Source organism: Rhineura floridana, chromosome 2 (assembly GCF_030035675.1).
Source record: "Rhineura floridana isolate rRhiFlo1 chromosome 2, rRhiFlo1.hap2, whole genome shotgun sequence".
Lineage (NCBI taxonomy): Eukaryota > Metazoa > Chordata > Lepidosauria > Squamata > Rhineuridae > Rhineura > Rhineura floridana.
This window is the reverse complement of record NC_084481.1, coordinates 20,822,488-20,845,337: the sequence shown is the minus strand read 5'-3', so window position 1 is coordinate 20,845,337 and position 22,850 is coordinate 20,822,488. Positions and strand designations below refer to the sequence as shown.

The window sequence follows — 22,850 nt, the reverse complement described above, 5'->3', positions numbered from 1 at the left end:
TCAAAGCCATCTGAGGTGCACTGTTACCAGGGGATGGCTGTGCGTTGGGCAATAATTCTATATCTCCTTCTGCTCTCTTCACACCCTTGCTCCCAAGCATCTGGCTGCCTTGGCACAATTCAGCTAGGCATATGTAAATTTAGGTTATATTTACCTAACAGAAAAAGGGGAAAACGGGAACACACCAAAAGCAGGAAAAGAAGAGAGGAAGCCTCCAGGTGCATAGATCTTTATCGAGGTCAATGCATTTCAAAAATAAATCCTTCAGGGGCACTCTTTTGAGCTTTACCAACGTGAGGCTTTGCTCTTCAGCTCTGTTGCGTTTTGGTTGTGCCTAAGAGTGCTCCTAAAGAAGGATTTATATTGGAAAGGTGTGGGGCGCAAACATACGTCAGTGTATTTGCTTAGCAAAATTCTAGGTCTACATCCAAAAATTCATCAAAAATGGCCTGGCATAAAGTTACTGAGGCATTGTCAGTTTCCAGAACTACTACCCGTTTTCCCTATAGGCAAGATGGCCTCGCAGCGAACAAATGTGAATAACATTCATGTTACACCATGTTCAATTTTACTTTTGAGATTACATGAATCTGCAAATGAAGTTAACTTTTCTGCAAACAAGTCTCCACCTGAACTGTGCTAAAAGGATCTTTTCTTATATTCTAAGATCCTGTTCTTAAAAACTGTTACTCTGAAAGGCCTCATTTTAGATAACAAAGTAAAAAATGGTCCTATACTGTGCCAGCTTAGCAACCAAACAATGTTACACTAAATCATATTCTTAACTTTCATATAACTCAAAAGTCATACATATTCTGTGAGGAAACATTCACATGGGTAGACTCCTTTCTTCCTAATCTTGCCCTCTCACAACAGCCCTGAGGAGTACCTATTTTCTAAACAGCAAAAACATTTTAAAGTCCATTCAGGAAGCAATATGAACACATACCCCACCTTTCAACGTCTCCAAGTCAAATATAGAGTTACTTGACCGACAGTGATGTGTGGCTCATTGTGGGACTGTATGGTTTGAAATAATCTTGGACAATCAAATGGAGCATTAGGGTGTATGGATAAAATGCAGGCTAATTTGGAACCAGCACTAAATAAAGATCAAACAAAATGGCAAATGGTTCTTGCAAAAGAAATGCCACAGGAAATGGATTTGGAAAAACCTTTGCAATCCACATTGTGTATGGACTTTAAGGGGAATTTCCACAAATTATTATTTAGATGGTGTTTATACCAAAAAGATTTACAATATTCCCAAATGCTAGTGATTAACGTTGGTGCTTTAAAGCAAATTTTATCATATTTTCAGACATGCCCCCAGCTTAAGACACTGGAATTTGATAACAGCAGAAATCCAAAATATTACTGGATGTAACATCCCAAAGGATCCTCTGGCGACATTAATTCCCCCCCCCCTGAAATGAATAGCATTGGAAGATAAAATATCTGGACTCATATCTTGTCAGCAGTACTTATGATGGTCTTGTTGTTAGAAAAAAGTTAGTATTGATCTACTATCGATAAATGGATTGTAAGAATTTGGGACATGGGATACAACATGTCCAAACTAAAACATAATAAGCATCAAAGCAGGCAGGCAGCAAGTTAATGAATGTATAGAGAAGTTGAGCCTTTTCTGTTTGTATTGCAGTAATAAAGTACAAAATGTACTAGATCCTTATATGGTTTTAGGAGAATCCAATTATAAATTATAAGCTACCTTAAATCTCTTTTTCATTTTCCCTATTTTATTCGTATTAATCACCAATTATTTGCACCCCATGTCTGATGATATTGGTAAATATCATCATGTATGCTATATAGATTATCATTTTCGGATGTACAGTACTAATAAAAAAGGTAGTTTACAGCTTACAAACTGCAATAAATAAACACATCCACTGTACTGGGATGTTTTTAAACTTCACCATGATGGAGCTTACAATTTGTCAGAGACCCCACTCTGTCCCTAATGATTAATTTCGTTTCATCCACATGCTTGTTTTTAGTCACCACTTTAAGAGCTTTTCTTCTGTCCCCACTGATCAAAAATGTAGGTGATGAAGCAGTCATCTGAATGCTCCACCACAGGCAGGCCCAGCTTCTGCTCCCGCATGCGGCTGCAATGCTTTGAACAGTTTGCAAGGACATACTAATTTGGGAACTGGGCCAATGTCAGAGGGTGTACTCGGACAACTGCTTTCACACCTATATTGTACATCTGTGGAGATAAAAAGACGGATGGGGGAATTACACGGCGTGGGACCTCAATACCTTGTGGAACGCCTCTCTCGCTATGAACCTACCCGTTCACTTCGTTCAGAATCTAAGGCCCTCCTCCGGGTACCAGCTCATCGGGAAGCCCGGAGGGTGGTTACTAGATCTAGGGCCTTTTCTGCGGTGGCCTCTGAGTTGTGGAACAGCCTCCCCGAAGAGGTACGCCTGGCGCCTACTCTTCTATCTTTCCGGCGCCAGGTAAAGACTTTTTAATGCTCCCAGGCATTTTAATCTTTTAATTTTCTTAATCTTTCTACTTTTAACATGTATCCTTCTTAATTTGTATTGTATTTCATTTTTGTTGTGCTTTCTGTTGTTTGTTTGTACATGTTTTTGTGATTTTTTACTATGATATATTGTATTTTATCTTGTTTGTTCACCACCCTGAGAGCTATTCTGCTAAGGGCGGTATATAAATTGAAATAATAAATAAATAAATAATGGAACACAAAAAAGTAGCTGCATGAATTAGTCCAAAGAGCAGGAGATAAATTTATTTAACACAATGGTTTACATCCTAGTTGCTCGCTCCTCTGTTCGCATAATGAGCAGCGACTTTCATCAACTTCCCTTCCAACTGTAGCTCCCTGCACCATTCCCAAAGGTTCCCCAACCACAGGAGCAGATTTCCAGGGGGTGTGATCTACAGAGAGATGGGAGAGGTAGAATAGCCCTGTCCCATGAATGTGAACTCTCTTCTGTTCATGGAAGGAAAGCTGGGATCCAAGCCTATGAGACACATATTTTTTTTGGGGGGGGGACTTCACTATCACCACCACTCAGATATTTCATTCCATATTATGATGGTGGCAGATGACAAATGGCTCCAATTGTAATGAACAAAAAAGGGGGGTTAAGCCAGCAACAGGAATTGCTCCATCTCGCTGAAATTAGAGGCATAAACCGAAATATTTCACCTCTACTTTAACATCTTAACAATAGCAGTTACTAAAAACTTGTCCACATCTGTGAGCACATATTTTCTACCATAAATACAGATTTTAGCTAACAAGATGAAGTAAACTAAACACCACTTCAGTTACTCTGCATTTTCTCAAAGTCTAAAAATTGGTAGACTATGTGACAGGTCCATCTCATTTTTCTTAATGATGTTTTTATTATTCCTTCACCCAATTAAAACAGAAATGGATATTGCATCTTCTGACTGTATAATTGTTATTGTAATCTGTTTTCGATCACTGCTTGGGAAATTGGTCCAAAACAACATAAACTATCAACAGTCTGAAAATCCAAGTCATTTTCTTTTACTACGACACTTAAGAAGACATCTATCATGTTGCTCTGCTAGCATGTGAATATTATGGCAAAAAAGTTATTTGTAAGTTGGAAAAAGATATTATGAAAGGCACCTTTCACTGCAAAGTAATGCATAACTCACAAGTGAGAATTTATTCCTTAATAGCCAATAAAATACAAAATAGCTAATCTAAGAGATATACATATTCAGTTGTGACATATAAATAATGGAAAGGCACATCACATAAAATATGAATTTATGTTCCTTTTTAAAATATAGGTTATTCAAAGGGCATGCTTCATTTTTAGTATGGCTGCAACAGCAATATTTATCTTTAAAAAGAAATATCCTAAACATAACTCTAATCCTAAATATGTTTACATGGAGTGGAATAAAAGGCCAGCAACCTATTGACAGATAAGTATGTTAAGGAACAAAGTAATTTTTTTCACTAGACTATTCTTTTGTTGTCTCATATTTGTCCAGCTAACAGTGGAATCCTACCAACATACACCCAGAAGTTAGTTCCACTGTGTTCAATGGGGCTTACACCCAGGTGAATGCAAACAGGATCACCGCCTAAACTACATATCTTTTAAACATAAACTAAGCTGCAATCCAATACACACTTACCTGGGAGTAAGTCCCAGTGCACCCAATGGAACTTACTTCTGAGTAGACATGTATTGGATTGCAGCCTAAGTAGCTTCTAGGCCCAGCAGTTACATATCTGAAAATTACATTATTAAAAGCAAGCTTCTTTGTTTGCCAAAGAAACAGCAATATGTAACAAGTGGGGTGGGGGTGTTGGGGTGGGGGTGTGAGCGCACACACACACACACACACGTCAATACAAAATGAAGTGCCTTTGTATTAAGATTCCTACTAAGCTTTTGCCTAATTGGGATGATACCTCATGTACATCTCAACATGTACTAGGCACCTACTTCTATTACCTTAAATGAGACTTGCATCCACATGTATAGTTTTAGGCTATGATCCTAAACACACTTACTAGAAGTCAAGCTTCTTTTTATAGCAGCCATCATACATCACAAATTTGACTATGCAGTAATATATATATATATATATATATAGTGGACATGGACATGCAATACATCTGTTCTCCATGCAACAGTCCTGACTATCCATGGGTATGCTCACATGAATCAATGTTATGACCATAACTTGGCACTGCAGACACAAGCTGAAAGGAACCAAAGCAAAGTCTCTGGGTCACAGGTTTCCCCAATCCCCTCCCCCCCATGCAGGCCTGGGAGAAGTCTAGTTTCACTTTTCACTAAATTATGGTTTATTCTGCCAAATGAACCAGAGACCATGGTTGAAAACAAACTCTGGTCCATTTCAAAACAAGCCAACTTGAAACCAGGAGTTATAAAGCTGGGTGTGTGTTTTTAACTAACCAGAGTTTGTTTTAAACAACAATCTCTGGTACATATGACACAACCAGGATTAATGGCAAGTTGAAGCTAAACACCAATGAAGTCCTTCTTCTTTGGGCCACACAAGAGGCGGGAAGCAAGGAACCACACAAGCCCTAGGCTCCTTCCTTTTTATGCATATAATGCTAAACCATGGCTTAGCATTCTGTACAAACCACAACAATATGTGAACTAGGGAATAAACCAGCTGGGAAAAGGAATGTCTTCCATATCCATCGTTACCTAGTTCACGTTGTATCTGCCAACACAAGTGAGGGCTCAAGGAAGGTTGGAACTATGTATGTGGAGGGGGTGCTTTTATTGTGTCAACCAGCCATAAATTGAGGGGTACAGCACCTCACTGTTGTTAAAGGGCAGTAGCCAATGAAGCGCTTCCACTAGCATAAGAAAGTTTGGCTGCGCAATAGACCTTCCTCTCCCTCTCTTCTCCTGATATGCACCCCTAAATCTGTTCTCAGGGTTCCCCCAACCCTCCGGAGCAGGGAAGACACGCAGGGCAAAGAAAGGGAAGAAAAGTTTTATTGCGCAAGCGGAAATCCTTGTACTAGAAGAAGCACTTCACTGGACACACCACCTAAAAGTTACTTTGTATGTTTTCTCTTTAACTGAAATTATATATTGTTCAGACTCAAAGAAAATAAGATTAGTATATATAATCTAGTTATCTCTCGATTCTATCATAGAAACATTTAACCACAGTTTCAATGAAAATGAATAAAAAGCACAAATGGCTGCCCATAAACTGTGCAAAGAAGCAAGCCATATAATATCACGTATCTTTCTATTCCTGTTGTACACTGAACTATTAATTTCTAACTGTACAAAATGTTTCAGTGGCTTAGAACTTGAAACATGGTCTAATTCATTTTTATTGCGACATGCAAACAATTCTATCCGCATGAAACATCCACTAACAAATGATTTGCACCTCAAAGCGGTACTCAAACCACAGTTTACTGCATTTTTTTCCAGCAATCTCCATGACATGAAAAACAACTACACTCATTATTTTCACTAACACTATTATCACATATTGTGAGGAGCTACAACTAACCATAGCTCTCCATGGAATATGCAGTACATGCACATAAAAACACGTGAAGTTGCCTTGCACTTTACAGGTTACCCACAAACGCATGCAGTGAACTCATCTATTTCAATAATTCATGACATGTAAAACAGTCCTTAGATGCTGAGGTTTTTCTTAGACTGCACAGATTTTCACTAAAGTCTTGACATTACTATAAGACAGTTTTGTCAAAGCCCTGAGGAAAAGACTGCCTCTAAAGAGGCTCTCTGCTTGTCTTATGAGCAAAATTAGTTTCCTAACGTTAACCCTTTTGTCTCAAAATACTTTTTAAAAGTTAGATCTATTTTGAAATTTTTATTTGATACAAAGTACAGATTATATCATTTGGGGATCAATTTGTTGAGCAAATCAGAAATTTCACATTTCTATAAACAAGCAGAGACAATACTTTTTAAAGGGTACAAAGTAAAAATCCTATTGAACTGGTAGGATTAAGCACAGTATTAAGCATTTTGGTTCCATTCATTTCATAGAGATACAGATATGCCTAACTTGCTCTAGATTTAATCTCACAATTACTTACTTTGTATATTTCAAAATTAATTCTGAACTCCGGTGGTGGTGGGGAATCATATATATAACACAAAAATGATGAAAGGCTCAAATTAGGCCTTTTATAAGTCTCTGTTAGGAACAAAAATTTTTAAAGAAGCCTGTAGACTAGGTATTTGAGTGTACCCTTTTCTAAACATAAATTGAGGGCAGCACTATATACTCAACTGATGCAAGAATCATCATCTCCAGTCCACATACTTTAAAATAGCTGGTACACATGTCTGGATAACATGAACCGATCAGGGTTCCCAGTTGCATACAGATGCGTGTTTTATTTTTTAGTTTAATTGTATTAACTATTAATAATACATATAACCCATACAAAACCTCACATTTTACTTCTACACTTTATCCATTTGCTGCGGGAAGCTGCAGTGCAATGCCAACATTTCCCACAACAAATGCAGAGAGTCACACTCTCCTAAGTCAAAATGTCAGTGAAATTTACTTTAAAGTAAGTGTTGAGAATACAGCAAGACTTTCTCATACATGTGTTCTGGATTTGCATATTTCCCCAATATTATTGTATAATGTATATAACTGTATTAATTTTAGAATTGATGCTGTTTATACAATGGACATCATGAAGACCCTAAAAAAATAACATTAATCTTTTGAAAGATACCACAGCAGAGGAATGCTGATCCTCTTTTCTGTAGTCCAAAACAACTGAAACTCTTTTTGTCACAAACACAAGATAGATGCTTAACACTCTATGATGAATGCTCAGCTTATATTTGGTGGGAAAATTCAGCATGGTAGAGATAATTAAGTATAGTTCTCTGAAATCTTCAGCTCCTCATATGTTTGTCAGTTGTGGCTTTAGCTCTTAAAACAGTTTCACTTACAGAACGTCTTCATATGAAAGTGCATCTGTTTTTATGGAGTTTATACAGTAGGAACCAATTAACATAAGATTGATTCATAATTTATCTCGGGGGGCAGGGGGGAGAACAGTTGCATTTTAAGCACACGCTATAGTTCAAAGTCAATATTTTGTGTTGCCAAAAGAGCACTTTCCCTTTCAGATAGTCCCACCACACCTACACACATTGTGTCAGCTAACTCCTGTCTTGGATTATAAAGCACAGGTAGTAGTAGAGTCTTGGTATCACTACAATACAGTATTTTAATCTTGAAATGCTACTAAGTTACCAAAGAACACCCAGCAAATAACCCTTCTCGCCTAGCCAACAATACCACCTATGTAGTTACATGATATGGAACTAGATTAGACCCTCCAGTGTCTTGGGGTGTAATGGCCTAATACCTTCCTAATTTTCACTTATTTCACATAATATTCAGTTATTCCCAAAGTAAAAATGCATTTTATTACCAATAATAATGATGCATTATTTCATGGTTGCACTTTCATGCTTATTATACTGCCATCAGGCAATTTTTTTTTAAGAGTCCTCATTTTTTCATATAGTGTCTAAAATCTTTCTGTGGCTTGCTTTGGAAACAGTATATTAGCTCAGAATTACATCAGCATACGTTCTGCATTATTTTGCCATTACAGTGGTACTTTTCCCCTCTCTAAAATCCTATATATACACACATTCAAGTTTGTCAAAAAATATTTTATACCTGTTACAGAGCACCACTTTTTCTCCAACAGCTAAGTGCCCGATATTTCAGTTTCAATGTATGAAATTACCATAAAGATTAATAAGGCATTACTGAAATACATATCTTGCATAGGTATTATGCTATCACCAGTTAAAATGCATAAGAGAAAATGTTGTATTTGGTACACTTTTATTGTATGCAAAGAGAAGCTACATTTACCATAACCAGCTTTCAGCAAAAAGGCTACTAATACTCAATTAAAGAAAAGCAATTGTCTTAAACACTGAGTACAAGACAGAGTGCCAATCTGGTCCATGTACTTCTGCTAACACCAAAGCCCCAATTCTATGTACTAAGAAATCAATTAAATTTAGTTTCATGCAAATATGTTTTAGAATCAGAATGTGATACAAATGTATAGTGAACCAAAGAAGAATATTGGCCAATCCAAAACACAATTTATTGGAAATAAATTCCACTATTTTGATGGGCGTTATTTCAAATAAGTACACTTGGGACTCCTTACTCTTCTTCCTACTGATTTCCACCAAAAACCCTACAAAATCCACTCACTTTCCAGGGAAATATGAGCTAGAATTCATGCTATATCGAGAGAAATAAAGAGAGGCTAAAAGGCCTTGATGAATGAGCCCTGGTCAATAGAGAAGTTTAGAAGAAAACGGTTATGGTCCTCATCCTATGCATGTTTCTCCCAATGAACTCAGCTATACTTCTAAGCAAGTGCATTTCAGACACATGTGAACAGACAGTATAAAATCTAAATAGGTAATTTAGCCTGCACCCAAATCCCAAATGTGACTGTGTGCCTTAAGAGTGATACATTCAACTGAAATCACTGGGATTTACTTCCAAGTAAGCATTTGACACCATTTTCCCCACAGTATAAAAAAACACCAAAAAAAGTTAGAATTAATATTGATATTTCAATCCATTATGTCTACAACTTTGTGAAGAACATTTCAAGTAAAATGTTCCAAAATTACCCTAGACTCCTCTTGGAGGGATATTTTATATTAAACTCATTGTGGATGTTGAATTGTAAACATCTTGAAATCAAATAAACTACATATTTGCTTCAGCATACTTAATACTAAAATCACAGAGAATGACTATTTTCTTATTGGGAGAGAGAAGGTGACATGCTAGGTGACTCCAAATGTATGACTACAGTGTTTGTGTCTAAAAAACAAAGACAGATGTTTTTTTAAAAAACACCTTTTTCTAAATCATTCTAACATCTAAAGAGCAATAATCCAAATTTTACTTTGGTGGACTTCATTTTGTAACCTAGATATGTACAGGAATCAATACTTTTTAAAATGTTAAATTGCACTATATAAATGGGTATTGTCCAGCAATACATTAGATTATATAAGAACAGTGTAATCCAAATTTGCCCAAGAGTAAATCTGTTTTTGTCACTTGCTTTCATTTTTAAGGTATATTCAACCCTTACAAATATAAGGAAATATGCCTCTCACACAGTTGAGACGAACAGGAAGAATAATAATGAAAGACTACATATTACTGTCTATCTCTTTGCATGTAAAGACTTCATGTCCAAGAAAATTACATAAACAGCTGTCACAGACAATATTCAAATGACAACTTATAACAATGCTCTGATCAATGTCTGAATGCTTCAAACAAACATTAACCTTGATTTCCCCTTATTATATTTGTTAACTGTAATAAAGGGTCACAACTCTCCTATACCTGGCTCTATCAGTAGTAGTAATTAACATTTATATATTGCAACTGTTAACAGTAGTATGCTAGACCTTAAAACAAAGGCTGTAATCCTACTTGGGTGTAAAATATGCTGAATTCAATAGCGCTTCAGTAAACATGCATAAGAGTAGGCTTCATGTTTGATGCCTAAAATTGTAACCCAGTAAACACTTCTCTTAAGGTAAGTCCCACTGAATTCAATGGGACTTTGATTCCTTGTTAACACAAATAGGATCAAGTTATAAATCATTTTGCTAGCATTTTAAAACAGTTATCATTTATCTGAGAAACATTAAAGCAGATTAAGAAGCATACCTATATTTAACTTCCAAAAAGATAGAAATAGTATATTTTATAATCAGATCAGTGATATCAAAATTTGCATGTCTGAGCATTTTACACCATATAGTATATCAAAGTTTATTTCATGTAGTCTGGTGATAAACTGTGTAAAAGCTTGGTCTTCCAATCAAATATTAAAATAAAATACACACACACCAGATTTCTATTTAAAGGCCAACCTATCCTTGAATCGCTCTGAACCTGGTAAAAAAAGATATGCTTCAACCTTCTAACACCACTGTAAGAATCAATTTATATGGATCAAATATGACATAGCATCCTACTGCTTATACTAGATTTTATATCTTGCTGCTTATACTAGATTTTAGCCTTTGGTATTAATGGGTTCTATTCTTCAGTTTATTTCACCAGAGGACAAAATAAGAGATTTGTCTGAAAATTAGCCCCAATAAGAGCTCACTTCTAAATCAGTGAAATTAGGATCATGGCATTAAGTGATTAAACCACGTTATACTTGAGTTCTTCAGACTAATTTTCCATCTCTTAAATACTAATAAAAATGTAAATGCACATGAGAGTTGAAGAGTCGTGAACACAGAATACATTTTAATCAGGAATTTTACAAATCAGAGTTTCCTGGCCATTAATCATCCTTTTTCAAAATCCTTATGGAGCGAATTACAAACTGAGAGGGGACGCCAATTCTAGTAAGTGAATGTTACCCAGCAGGGATATAAAGCTGTCAACACCACAGAGCTCTTGCTTGCTTTAACCTCTCTCCCAGGCGTCATATGTGTTTTAAAGAGATATTCGCCTTTTTCTCCCACAGTCTCACTATAAAAGCTGCCAATCACGAATATCACAGCACTTCTGCTTTATTACACAGGCATTTAAAACAGACCACTAAGATAACTGCAGGAAGTGCTAGAATACCTAAGGCCAAAAAAAAAAGTTAACCCTGACTAGTTCAGCTAGAATTAACACTGTAAATAGCACAAGGTGTTTAAGTCCCCAGGGAAACTTACTTCTACCACACCCTCTTCAACTTTTTGTTCAGGATTTTTCAAGTTTCATCTCTCTTCCCAAAAAGCCAAAAAGTGTTTCACTCTAGAATAGCTACTATACCAGTGGTTACCAAACAGCTTCCGGTAAAATCTCTTTTACCATGCTCTCCTCCCCCAAATAATCAGTGAAGTACAACTGCATATCCTTGCAAGTTTTTCCTTTACTTAGAGATATCATAAGAAATAAGGAGTACCAGAGATGTCTATTAACACAAGTTCATCACTTGACAGTGCCTACAAGGTCTGTTAACTCTTTGTTTAAGCAAATAGAACAGAGTCAGAATCCTGTACTACCTTCTTTTTCCAAAGAAACACAGAAGAACTAAGGTTTTATAGTTATGATATTTTTTAAGCAGCTTATTTGAAAGTCAGTAACTTTCCTCAGCTGTTCACTGCATTTCAAACCCACCATAAATGAAATATATTGAGAAGTCTTAACTACACTACATATTGAATATTTTCCTTTAATGTAACTAAAAAATATCTTGTTAACACACTTTTACAGGCCAGAGATTTATGCTTGGCATTAGTTTTCCTTTCTAATATAACTACCTTCACCTCTAGATAAATCAGATTTGAGTGCTAAGATTAGTGTGCAAAAAGGTACAACATTTGTACTATTTCAATAAATCTTTTACAGCCACATATGCATCTGATACACACAATTTATAATTTGTTCTGAAAAGTGGTCCCATTTTTGAACTTTTTCCTAAAATAATTTGTAAAAGGGCTGTAGCAAAAAGCCTTTCATAAGATAGGCAAGCTAGTTATCCTAAAAGATTTTAACACAAAATGAACACCAATTTTAAACCATTGCCTTATCTAGATAGTCTGACTTAAAACTACTTTAGTACTGAGTATTAGTGATTTCAGAATCAGACTTTTTTATTCTTACTTAAAAATTGAACACTAGCCAGCAAATACTAGAACTACACAAATTTTCATGAACCACAAAGTGAAAACAAATTTTGAGTCAGTCAGCAGTGCATGAAAAGGTAACCTCTGAGAAGATGGCCTTGAGAAACGAAAGCCTTCATGTAAAACTGAAGAAAATCCTCCATCCTACTTCACACTTGATTGAATCTCTACTACTGATATCATAAACCATTGTGACCTTCCTGTGGCAATGCACTGAAGCAATTTAGAAACATACATAAGCCAACATTTTGAAATAAACCTCCCCTACCCACCTTGGTGCAGATTAGAAGCCCTAAACACAACATTAACACAAACCCACAAACCCTTTCTAAAAAGTAATTAATGCTTCAAAACAGCCCTCAGCTACTCCAAAGCTTATACCGAAAGATTTATAGAAAGATTTAGTTAGCATCAAATCCATAAGTACTCTGTTATTACTTTTATAAATTGCTAACTAGCAGAGTATTTAATTATACATTTTCATTTTTTGCCTCTAAGAACACATTGATGAGAGCAACAGGGAGAAAGAAGTTCATTCACCAAGTCTCTCAAACCATTGTCTGAACTTTCCTATCCATTGTTAGCTATCTTTACTCAAGATTACCTAGAAATATTAAAATAACTAAGTTTGGGGAGAGAGGAGAACCTCAATGTACAACTTTTTGACAACCTTTGACAATTACTAATCCCAATAAGTAAAGAGTGTTTTGTTAAAACTGCTTCAATGGCATTATGCAGCATTTTCTTAGCACTCAAAATACTAGCCCACTATTGCCAAAACATGCAATTTTTACATTTCTTTGTATGCAGTAAGAATTCTGTCCATAGGGGATTATAATGTGTTATATTTTTTGCAGAACAGTTTGACATTAATTTTTTTTCTTCTTCTTTAGAAACAGAAGAAAAGCTGGATGCTGTTCTAATACTCAGGTCCAAAAGTAATGTGAACAGAGAAATCATAAAATTCAGAACTAAAGACCTTTAACCAGCTGCATGTCTGTGATTTTAAATCATCTACTTGTGTCACTGAAATCACACCACAGAATACAGAGGTAAGAGTATCTAGAAAAAACAGTACATGCGCTGTCCAACAACTGTAACTATTGGTGCTTAAAAAAATTATTCTGTAGCAACTGTCCTTAAAAGGAAAAAATGACCCCATTTTGTTTCAAGGAGTATTTTAAAAGTAATTAACTGCTTTATACATTTATGTGGTATTACATTCTACTGATGAATGTGAAGCTTTTGCTTCCAAGTAAATATGTTGGGATCACAACCCAAGAATGCCATTACAACTAGATTCTATAAATTTAAAATAAACTAGACTAGAGATGTGTATAGTAACAGTAGGGCAAATAAGCTAGACTAGTGATGTGTACAGCACAGCAATTTTCTCCTGTTTTGAAACAGGCCATTCATAAAATATTGAACCATGCATTCTTAGCAACTAAAATGATCAAGCTGTCCCCTTTAAGAGACTAAAGAACCCCAAAACACTTTCTGAGGCACAAGTAAGATTAGAATGACCTATACAATACCAAAACTGTTATAAAATATTTTAAATTAGCTTCCAGTCATACATGTATATGGAGCATTTAACAAAGATATAAAATACTAGGGACATAATTTGGATCCCTTTTTAACTGAATTAAGTAACTAACTTCTTTGTCACTTGATCCAAATACAATTGTGCAAAAGGCAACCCAAAACAAAACAAAAACAAAAACCCAAGCCTTTTTAACTGTCCTTCTAACACAGGGGCAAAGAACTGAATAACTTCAAGCTTTCCAGGAAAAGCTAGGAACTCTTAACTGTGTCATAACCAGCTAACACCGCCTACAAAGTGGCAACATGCCCAAAGTATGCCACCTTCTGTATAATCCACTGTCCTGTTTAACCATAATGAGGCCGTTGGTTACTGGCTAGAGGAGCAAGTGGGCCATTAACAGCCTGCCCTTGACTTTCTTCCTGTAACCCAACACCAAGACACTCAGGCTTGGCCAACCTGAACCCTGACTCCCCGTGCCATTGTAACCCAGCCGTCAGTCTGTTATGTATACATTAGTTCTACTAGGTTTGTTACCTCCCACTGATTTGGTGACAGAGCCATTGGGCTTCCCTCGGGCTCCCATAGGGCTCCCATTCTGTTCAAGTCTGGGCACCTTCACCGGGGGAGGACCTTTGACATCAGGGCTGCCGCTCCCTCTGTCTGGGCTATCCCTTAGGCAGGGACTCTCACTTCTCCGGTCCATGCTACTTGGAGTTGGCGACAATGTTCCCACAGGCAGATCACAATAAAATGAGCAAGGACCTGGAAAGAAAGAGGCAGGCAGGGAGGGAGAAAGAAACAAACAGCAGGACTTCAGAAGCATCCAAACTGAATGTATCCATTAATCACATGTACATTTAAAAAAAAAAAGGAAGCATGCTTTAAGCCAGAATAAAAGCGGTCTGCACGGTAGGGAAGACCCAGCCAGAAGGCTTCGCTTTTGCACCTGACTTGTTTAACAGGCTTCCGATGCTGCGTGGGGAGCCGGCAGCTAACAAGAAAGGTTCACAGAAGTTGATCCTTCATTTAACTTCGGCTTTATAAGCCAGGCTATTATCGGAGCTATTTGCTACGATACAGCTTCCGTCTTTGGGGTAGAGTGCAATTTCAAAAAGCGAGGGACTCGGTCAAACAAATCTATTAAGGAGCGAGTTTGCAGCATTAAAGAGGCTAATGCGTTTCAGATGGTGCGTGAACCGACATAGTGGTCCAGTGGCACACCTAGTGATGTGTTTAAAGAGGGGTCCTGTATTGGGCAAACTCTGGAGGAATAGCAGGCAGACCTACTGTGACAGCTAAGGACACTGACAGTTACAGCCCCACTTTCACACTAATTAAAAAAAACATTAAGGGAAAAAAAGCAACGTATGCCAGGCATCCTTGTTTCTGCTTTTAAACAAGCTGCTTAGAAATCGACCCATTAAGTCTCATCTTTGCGGCTTTTTTATTTTGTTTTGTTTATCCCTAGGCAAAGGAAAATTAAAATATAAATTTGCTCGGCAAGGGGGGCAAAACTTTATCCTCCGGGATTCCCCCCCCCAAAGAGAGCATTGGCAGGTCGGTTCGATATTTTGCGCTGAAATGCTATCTCAAGCAGATTGAGTTTTCAAGCTTGACTACACAACGTAGTACAGCAAAAACCGAGAGAAAAGGAGTCATCACGGCTAGAGCAGTTTACGGAGCCACAGAGAAACAAATAAATGGGAGTGTGATGTATAATAGCAACACTTCCACCGGAAGCACCTCAATCACGGCGACAGAGCCATCCGTAAATAGTTTTGTTTGCTTTGACCTAGCTTCTTAAGATAAATCTTTCGGGAGCCTCGCCGTGAATTTTGGTGAGCTTTCCTGGCGTACTTACTGCTTATAGTCTGTCCGTAACTTGGCTGAGTTGGGCTCTGTCCATGGATCAAAAGTAGAGAATCCAGGGTGGAAAGTTTTCTTGGCTCCTCTTTGTACGTGGTCTTCGTTCTCGTCTAGCTCGTCTCCCCCAACCAACCCACCGCCACCTCAAGTCCCGATGCTTTTGGGGGGAGGGGAGGGGTGGGAGGGTCACGCTCGCAGGTCAGGATGCCTCGTGGTCTTGCGCCAGAGACTGCTTGGATGGTCGGAGGAAAGGGCTCTTCCCCAAAGGACGTCCGAGGTGGCGAATGCAAGGGAAGAGGCGAGGGAGCCCTGGGATCGGCGAGGGAAAGAAGCGGAAGGGGGAGTAGAGGAGGAGGAGGAGGGAGAGAGAAATACTAATGTCTCTCACCTTTAGCAAAATAAAAAAATAAACAGACGAAGAAATCAAAGGGGGGAGGGGAGAAGAAAAGGGGGTGGAGAGGATGCCTCTAAACGCGGGGGGGGGGGAGATGGGACGCTATCCTGGGCGAGCTGGAAAAGAGGCAGCAGGAGCCGGTGCTCTGGTCGCCGCCGAGCAGGCAGCAGCGCCCGATGTGTCACTTTCAATCTCTCCCTCCGCCAGGCAGCAAGAGCGGCGGCGGCGGCGGCAGGAACAACACGAGGGATTCGCCAGAGAGGAGACAAATGATTATTAGTTGCGTTGAGTCATCAGGCAAAGTGAGTCCTTTTCTGGGGTTGTCCTTCCTTGCTTTGGGATTTTTTCTTTTCTTGCCTGCTTTTTTTTTTTTAAATGGTTGGTGTGGTGCTGGTGATGCCTTCCCCCCCTCCTCCCTCCTTCCCTCCCTCCTCCCGGCTCTTGGAATCCAAAATAACAGCTCAGTTTCCCTTTCTGCTTCTGCTTCCCCTCCTACTTTTCTTTTTCCCCTCCTCCTCCTCCTCCTCTTCCCACTTCCCCCAAAACAGCCTCTCTCCCTTATCTTATGAGATCGCTTATACAGGATAGATCCCTTCCTCTTTCCAAAATGGCAAGGGGTTTGCAAATTGCTGCTCCTGCTGCTGCTCCTGGTGCCAGCACCGCGGTTTGCAGGCAGGCAGAGAAAGAGAGAAATCCGCCGGGCAGGAAATTAAAAGCCCAATAAATATAGCATAAATTGAAACACACGGGGTTCGCACAAGCACATAGGCAAAACCAAAATAGGAGCAAAGTTGGGGAGGGGAGCAGAGAGAAAAGGCGAGGTGGAAGTAATGCAAAGGAAGGGGGCAGGGTTACAGGGTGGGGGGAGAAGGCAGCCAGAGGCAGCGGCTTGCCAGAGAGAAGGACCGATGGGAAAATGCGGCTGGGGGAGGTTGGAGTAAAGCCAGCCCCACATGTCCACTCTAGGTGCTTCCTTCTCTTCTCTGTCTGCCCTCTCCGGAGGGAGCTGTGGCAGCAGGCCTCAAAACAAACGCACGTGGCCCTGCTCCTCTTCTTCCCCTTTGCCCCCCTCCTTCACCACACTCCTTGTCCCCTTACAGCAAAGGGAGCAGGCACTACGGTGCCCTGCGGGGAGGGGAGGGGTGAGCACCAGGTTGGAACCCTCCGCTCCCTCCTTTCTCTTTCTGAAGAAAAAGGGGTGTGATCTCCCCTTCTCCTCCCCCCTCCCACTACGGCCACCACCGCAGCATGGTAATGGTCTGCCTGTAGGGCCACAGAAAAAGGCAGGCGGGGCGGGGAGTGTGTGCCACCTCCACCCCCCTTGCCTCTTTCTGCCCGGGGGTGCATTTCATGAGGCTGGTGGGTTAAGGGGAAGGGGTTGTGAGGAGGCTGCAGCCGCTTTGTTTCCCCAGATGGGGAGAGAGAGAGAGAGAGAAACTGGCCGCCTCAGGGTGGTGATGTCTAGGGAGAGTTGAGGCAAGAGCTCTCTCTCTGAAACTCCCAGGCCCCGAAAGATGAAGAGGCTGCGAAGCTTCGTTAGGTGCGGGATAGACTGGCGTGAGGGTGAGGGGCGGCGGGAGGTACTGGTGCCCAGCCATCCCTTGGAGAAAAAGAGAGAGTTAACGGAAGGGGTGGAAGGGTGTTGCTGAACACACACCCCACACACACACACAAAAGCACTCCTTCCCCACTCCGAACGCCACTTAGGGAGAGAGAAGGTATTGAACCAACCCCCCTCCCCCAAAAAACAACCCTCCCCGGCCACGGGGACCAGCGTCTGCCTCGAGACCTCGGGGATCGCCTTAGAATTGAAGCCGCGTGGCGGCGCCTGCTCTGCGTTTAAGGTGGCCCAGGAAGAATGTTTTACTTCCTCTTCCTGCTGCGGAGGCGGGTCGCCGCTCACCCCACCCCAGTACCCCTCCTCCCCCTCCCCTTCCATTCCTCTGCATCGCCCGTAGGAAAGCCTCTCGCGGTTTTGCCAGGAAAGGATCAGAGCTCTATACAGCTTGCAAAACTTCTCGTGCCCCCTTAAGAGAGCCTGGTTTTTTACGGTGGCGCTAGAGGGTCAAAATAAAGCCGCCCTGGGTGGATTTTTTTTTTTTTTTTTTTGGATGTGTGCGTGTGTTGTTTTTAACCGCGACCCAAGAAGGACGTGTTGAACTCTTGGGAAGGGATGGATTAGTTTGACCCTTTCCCCAAAACTTTAACAGATAAATTTAAGGGAGAGGTGGGAATGGCAATAGAATCGCTGGTCTAATTCAGGACCATGGAGCGCATGGAGGCAATTCAGGTTACTAATCCAGTACACACTCAACCGGGGAACAAATCTCATTGTACTCAAGGGGGCTTCCTTCTGAGTAGCCATATATAGGATTGTACTATCAGGTATACAATTGTTACGGAAGGAGAAACCAGTCACCAGAACATTCTCAGCATTAATATAAACTGCAAGAAAACCAAAGAGAAGGAGGGAGGAGAGAAAAAGTTATTTTATAAACTTCACAATTTCCCTCTGATTTCAGTGAGACTTGCTCCAAAATCAGTGCAGAGTTAGGCGCCCCTACTTACATAGAGATCAGCGGGTTTGGGGGTGCCTAACTATTCAAGATTGCCATCTTAATTTCCCATGGAGGGCCGTGGAGCCCTGACGGTCGAAGTTCATAAAGTTGAAAGGGATGCAAATGCTTGTTTTTTGCACTAAAATGCTTTTTTTCCTGACACTTCGGAGGGAGATCCCTTTAGCCGCAATCGCACGAGCTGTAGCACCGAATAAAAAGTAGCAGTCGACCCGATCAGTCTCTGCAGCAAAAGCGAAACGGCGGTGCGTTTTGCGCGCGTAGGTGCTGTGAAAGTCGTGTAACCCACGAGCTTCTCAGAGGAGACTCAAGAAGAGCACCGAATAACTCCCCAGAATCTTGTCGAGGCCTTTATCCGATTGGAACCAAAGCAAGAGCTTTCCGCTCTACTAGCCCAGCCCACCTTACTCTCCCCAAAAACAGTAAGGTCGGAAGCCGACGCCTGTGATTTGGTCAAACGAGCTTGTTGTTCGGGTGCTGCTGGAGCTTGGAGCCTGGCGCTACAAGCTGTACGGCGGCGGCGACTGCTATTGCTTCTTCGGTCTCCAAAGATGATAACCATAATATGCTGCAGAGGGCTCGCGACTTTTTTTTCCCCTCTCTCTCTCTGGGCTTCGGCCCTCACTAGGAAGCGCTAGTTGGCAGCCTGGGAACGACGGAGAACTCCTGATCCGGGTAAGATATTCACGCCAGATCGTTTCCCCCTGCAATCCGAGTAGGGCAAGAGGGTCCCATCCGTCCCGGGAAAGGCAGAAGTTCTTCGGTACAGGATGAACTTTTTTCTTTCTTTCTCCTGTTGCTTACATATCTTAACAAATATACCATGATCTGTTCCTGAAGATTTCTAGAGACCTTCCACTTGCTTTGGGAGGAAAAAGGCGGCGGGAGGGGGTGATGGTCGTATGTCCGGTGGAACTTTTGGGACCCAGACGCAGGTTACCCACAACTGAAGGTGAGGGGCTGTATACTTCTAACCTGGCCCGTAGTCGGGGACGGGAAGGGTGTTGTTTACAAGGCTCTTAGGAATTAATTGAGAGTTGAAGCATTTAAAGATTACTTCCAAGTTAGAACAATAGTGCCTATTTGGAAAAGGAGTGAGAAAGTAGCTGGAAGTGTGAGGACTTTCGGGGGGTGGGAGTGTTTTAAATTGCCTAAAAGTCTACACCGGGGCGTTATCAGACAAGGTAGTGAAGAACAGAAGAACAATGGCGATGGTCCTCTTACCTTTACTGTCCCGATCGGTAGCCAACGTTGAAAGAACGGGTGGTTTGAGGGCTGGGACAATGCTAACGGTTTAAAGACAGACTCTTCCCCTGTCCCTGATTGATTAATCTAACCGGTGAAGTGAGTGGCTGCAGAGAGTCCACCCAAGCTCATTAATGAGCTATTTTATAAAGCCCACGAAGCGAAGATCTTGACTGCCATTTGGTCGCTGATCGCATTTAACGCTGCAGCTCAGTGGGAACAAATTTAGCCTTCTTTCAGAGAATACATCCGGATTGTTCACTTATTCATATTTTATAAAGCGTTAACATTTCATAAAGATTTTAGGGAAACTATTTATTTTAAATATTCTGCCGCTCCCCGGATCATTTTGAGTAATGTATACAATTAAATACGTGTATAAAATGGGTCGCAATGGGTTTCGGATGTAGCTTTTATACTTTCGCCGTTTCCTTTCTCGTTAGTTGGTTTTGTTTTGGGGTATTTAAACTTTTTTTAAAAACCCGTTATGGAGCCATTGAAAGTAAAGCCCTGTGACTGTCGGAGTGCCAAAGGTTTTAAGCATTGTGTCTCCTAAACAAAGATTATAATTAAATAGCATGAAACTGAACATTGCTTGTTAATACCTACTGGGTTTGTCTTGTGAGGTGTTTTGATTTTTTAAAACTCGAACGCTTTAATTGAGGAAACAAGCACATTTGTATGGCGTGAAATAAATGGATGGGCACAAGAGTTTCTAATAAATTTACCCCCAAAAAAACCCCAATAAAGGCGTTTTCTGTTTCAAATTATGTATGGTTTCCTTAGTTGATAGTTTTCACATATTGTCTTTATTTGAACAGGAGGGAAAACTTTTACTTCCTCTCCTGCTAAATATAGTTTGCATTATTTTCTAATAACCTTGTATTTTCAGCATTTTTTAAAACAAAATCTCACTCTATGGGTGTTTGTTCTTTGGAATATTTGGGTGGTTGAAAAGAAAAACCCAAGATTATTAGTTCAGGGCCAAAAGAGTGGCATGTTGTCGTCCTCATTTTAAAAAGTTCTCAAGACATTTTGGGTCAAAACTTTTATGGGCTGATATTAATCAACTAGGACCTTTTGGTTTTTAAAATCTCTCTCACACACACACCGCAGACAAACCCCTCAAAGCATTTAGGTAAGAATTGGAGGTCGCTTCTTTCCGTGCCCCCTTTGCAAAATTAATTAAACCCAAATGCTAGTCTCTCGGACATTGTCGTTTGACATCCGCACTCTTATCTTGCAGAGCCTCTTTCTTTCTTGATATCTCCTTTTTGGTTGGGCAGCTCCTAGAATCAAAGTCGCCAGAAGCAACCAGATCTCAGGCCAGGCCACTCTAAATCATTTGCTCGCTTCGACTTCCCGGCTGGCAAATCGTGCTACTAAAGAGGCTCTCATCCATTCCGGGAGAGAATAAAACTTCGCCCGAGGGGGCTTAGAAACGGTATAAGAAGAAATCACTAGAGGCGGCGAGGGCAGCCCCTCTCTGCGCCGCCTTTCGTCAGGGAGCTCGAAGAAACCACGATGCCCTCAAGCAGCAAGGAAATCAAATCAGCGGACTGGGGATACCGCCGGCTCTGCAAACTCGGCCCAAGAACAACACGAGGCAGCCGCAACGGCCTCTACCGAAAGGCCAAGACAGCCAGGTCGGGAGGCGGAGGGGATTCCTCTGGCGCTCGTGATTGATAAATTCTAAAATCAACAACCCCACCCCGGCCCACACGCACACGCCCAGGAAGCAAGCGGAGATTTCACGTCCGATCTGACTTGTCCCGGGAGCAAGGGAATATGATAGAAAGGGCAGCTCCAGAGACTTAAGCCCCGCCGCCGGGCCTGCGCTTTGGGCTGCAATCCTGTATCCACTCACCTGGGAGTAAACCCCCTTGAACCCGGCGAGACTTTCTGAATAGATAAGCCTAAAACTACACCGTCCTAAAGGCATTTTGCTCTCAAGAAAGCCCCGCCGCGTTCAAAGGGATCACACTTCCAGGTCGGCGACACGGGTTTGGGTTTATAGCCTCCGGCTGCGAGATTAGGCTCACTTCTTTCACAGAATTTTTAAGGAGTTAAATAGGCTGGGAATCGCAGCCTGGGGAGGCCTTTATCAAAGGAGAACCTGCGTGCATGTGATTTGGGGGGGGGGTTAGGCTCAGGTCCAAGTACAATACTTGGCAGGCCCTGGATGTTTTATCAGGATTCACTCATATATATATATAAAATAACGTCTAGGAAAGAGGGGGGGAAGTGACGGTCTATGGAAGAGTGACTGTGTTGAGGTGTGGTTGGAATACACATGCCAGAGCAAAAGGCTGGGTGAAATGTGTGTGAGACAGGCAGCATGTCGGCCAATTCACATATCTCGCTTTTAGGCATACGCGTAAACTGTTTGAAGGACACACCTAAAAAGGCCTATTTGAATGTGAAAAGTCTCGGGCTGCAGCTCCCAGTTATGGGCACAGACGAGGTGTGATTCTGTGTAATGTGAGGAGGGTCCGGGTGTCACGAGTTGAGATAGCTGACAACACGGAATTGCTTTTGATCTAAGCCCAAGTTCCATCCTTGACTGCAGGAACTTTGTCGAAGACGGGGCGAGGGGGAATCGCTTCAGTTTGTGGGGCGGGGGTGAGTGGAGAGATAGGCACCCGGATTCTAAACATAGTCCCGCTGTGATTCGGTTGAACTTTCCCTGTTCAGGAAACACCTCTTTCCTTAGAAGCCACTCCCTCTCCATTCAATGGAGCTTTCTCCCAAGTAAGGACGCCAAAAATGGCACCCTTAGAAAGACTGGGCCTTTGCGGGCCAAACGGTTGCGGGAAATAAATGCCTGTCGGGAAAAGGATCTATTGGACCCGGGAAAGGGCAACGCAGGCGAGTCCTGCTCGCAGGAAGGGAAGGGAAGGGCTGTCTGTTTGGCGGGCCTCCCTCCGCCCTCTAGCCAAGGGGGAAGTGCCCCTTT

General features: G+C 41.1%; 1 protein-coding gene across 10 annotated transcripts in view; it reads right to left on the bottom strand.

Annotated features, from left to right (window-relative positions):
- The window catches only part of SATB2 (SATB homeobox 2), a 198,332-nt gene that overhangs the window by 168,949 nt on the left and 6,533 nt on the right, over nt 1-22,850 (bottom strand). For 4 of the 10 annotated variants that reach the window (XM_061608078.1, XM_061608084.1, XM_061608080.1 and 1 more), the window contains exons 1-2: nt 15,675-16,470; nt 14,348-14,575 (exon numbers count right to left, since the gene is read on the bottom strand). The exons of 1 other annotated variant lie outside the window; for it this stretch is intronic. In XM_061608078.1, the coding sequence (XP_061464062.1) occupies nt 14,348-14,516 (169 nt within the window). In that variant the 5' untranslated portion in view covers nt 14,517-14,575; nt 15,675-16,470. Of the gene's footprint in view, nt 1-11,004; nt 11,080-14,347; nt 14,576-15,674; nt 16,471-19,873; nt 19,898-22,850 lie in introns of those variants that run through there. 5 more of the 10 variants (XM_061608085.1, XM_061608087.1, XM_061608079.1 and 2 more) reach the window with 4 other exon arrangements.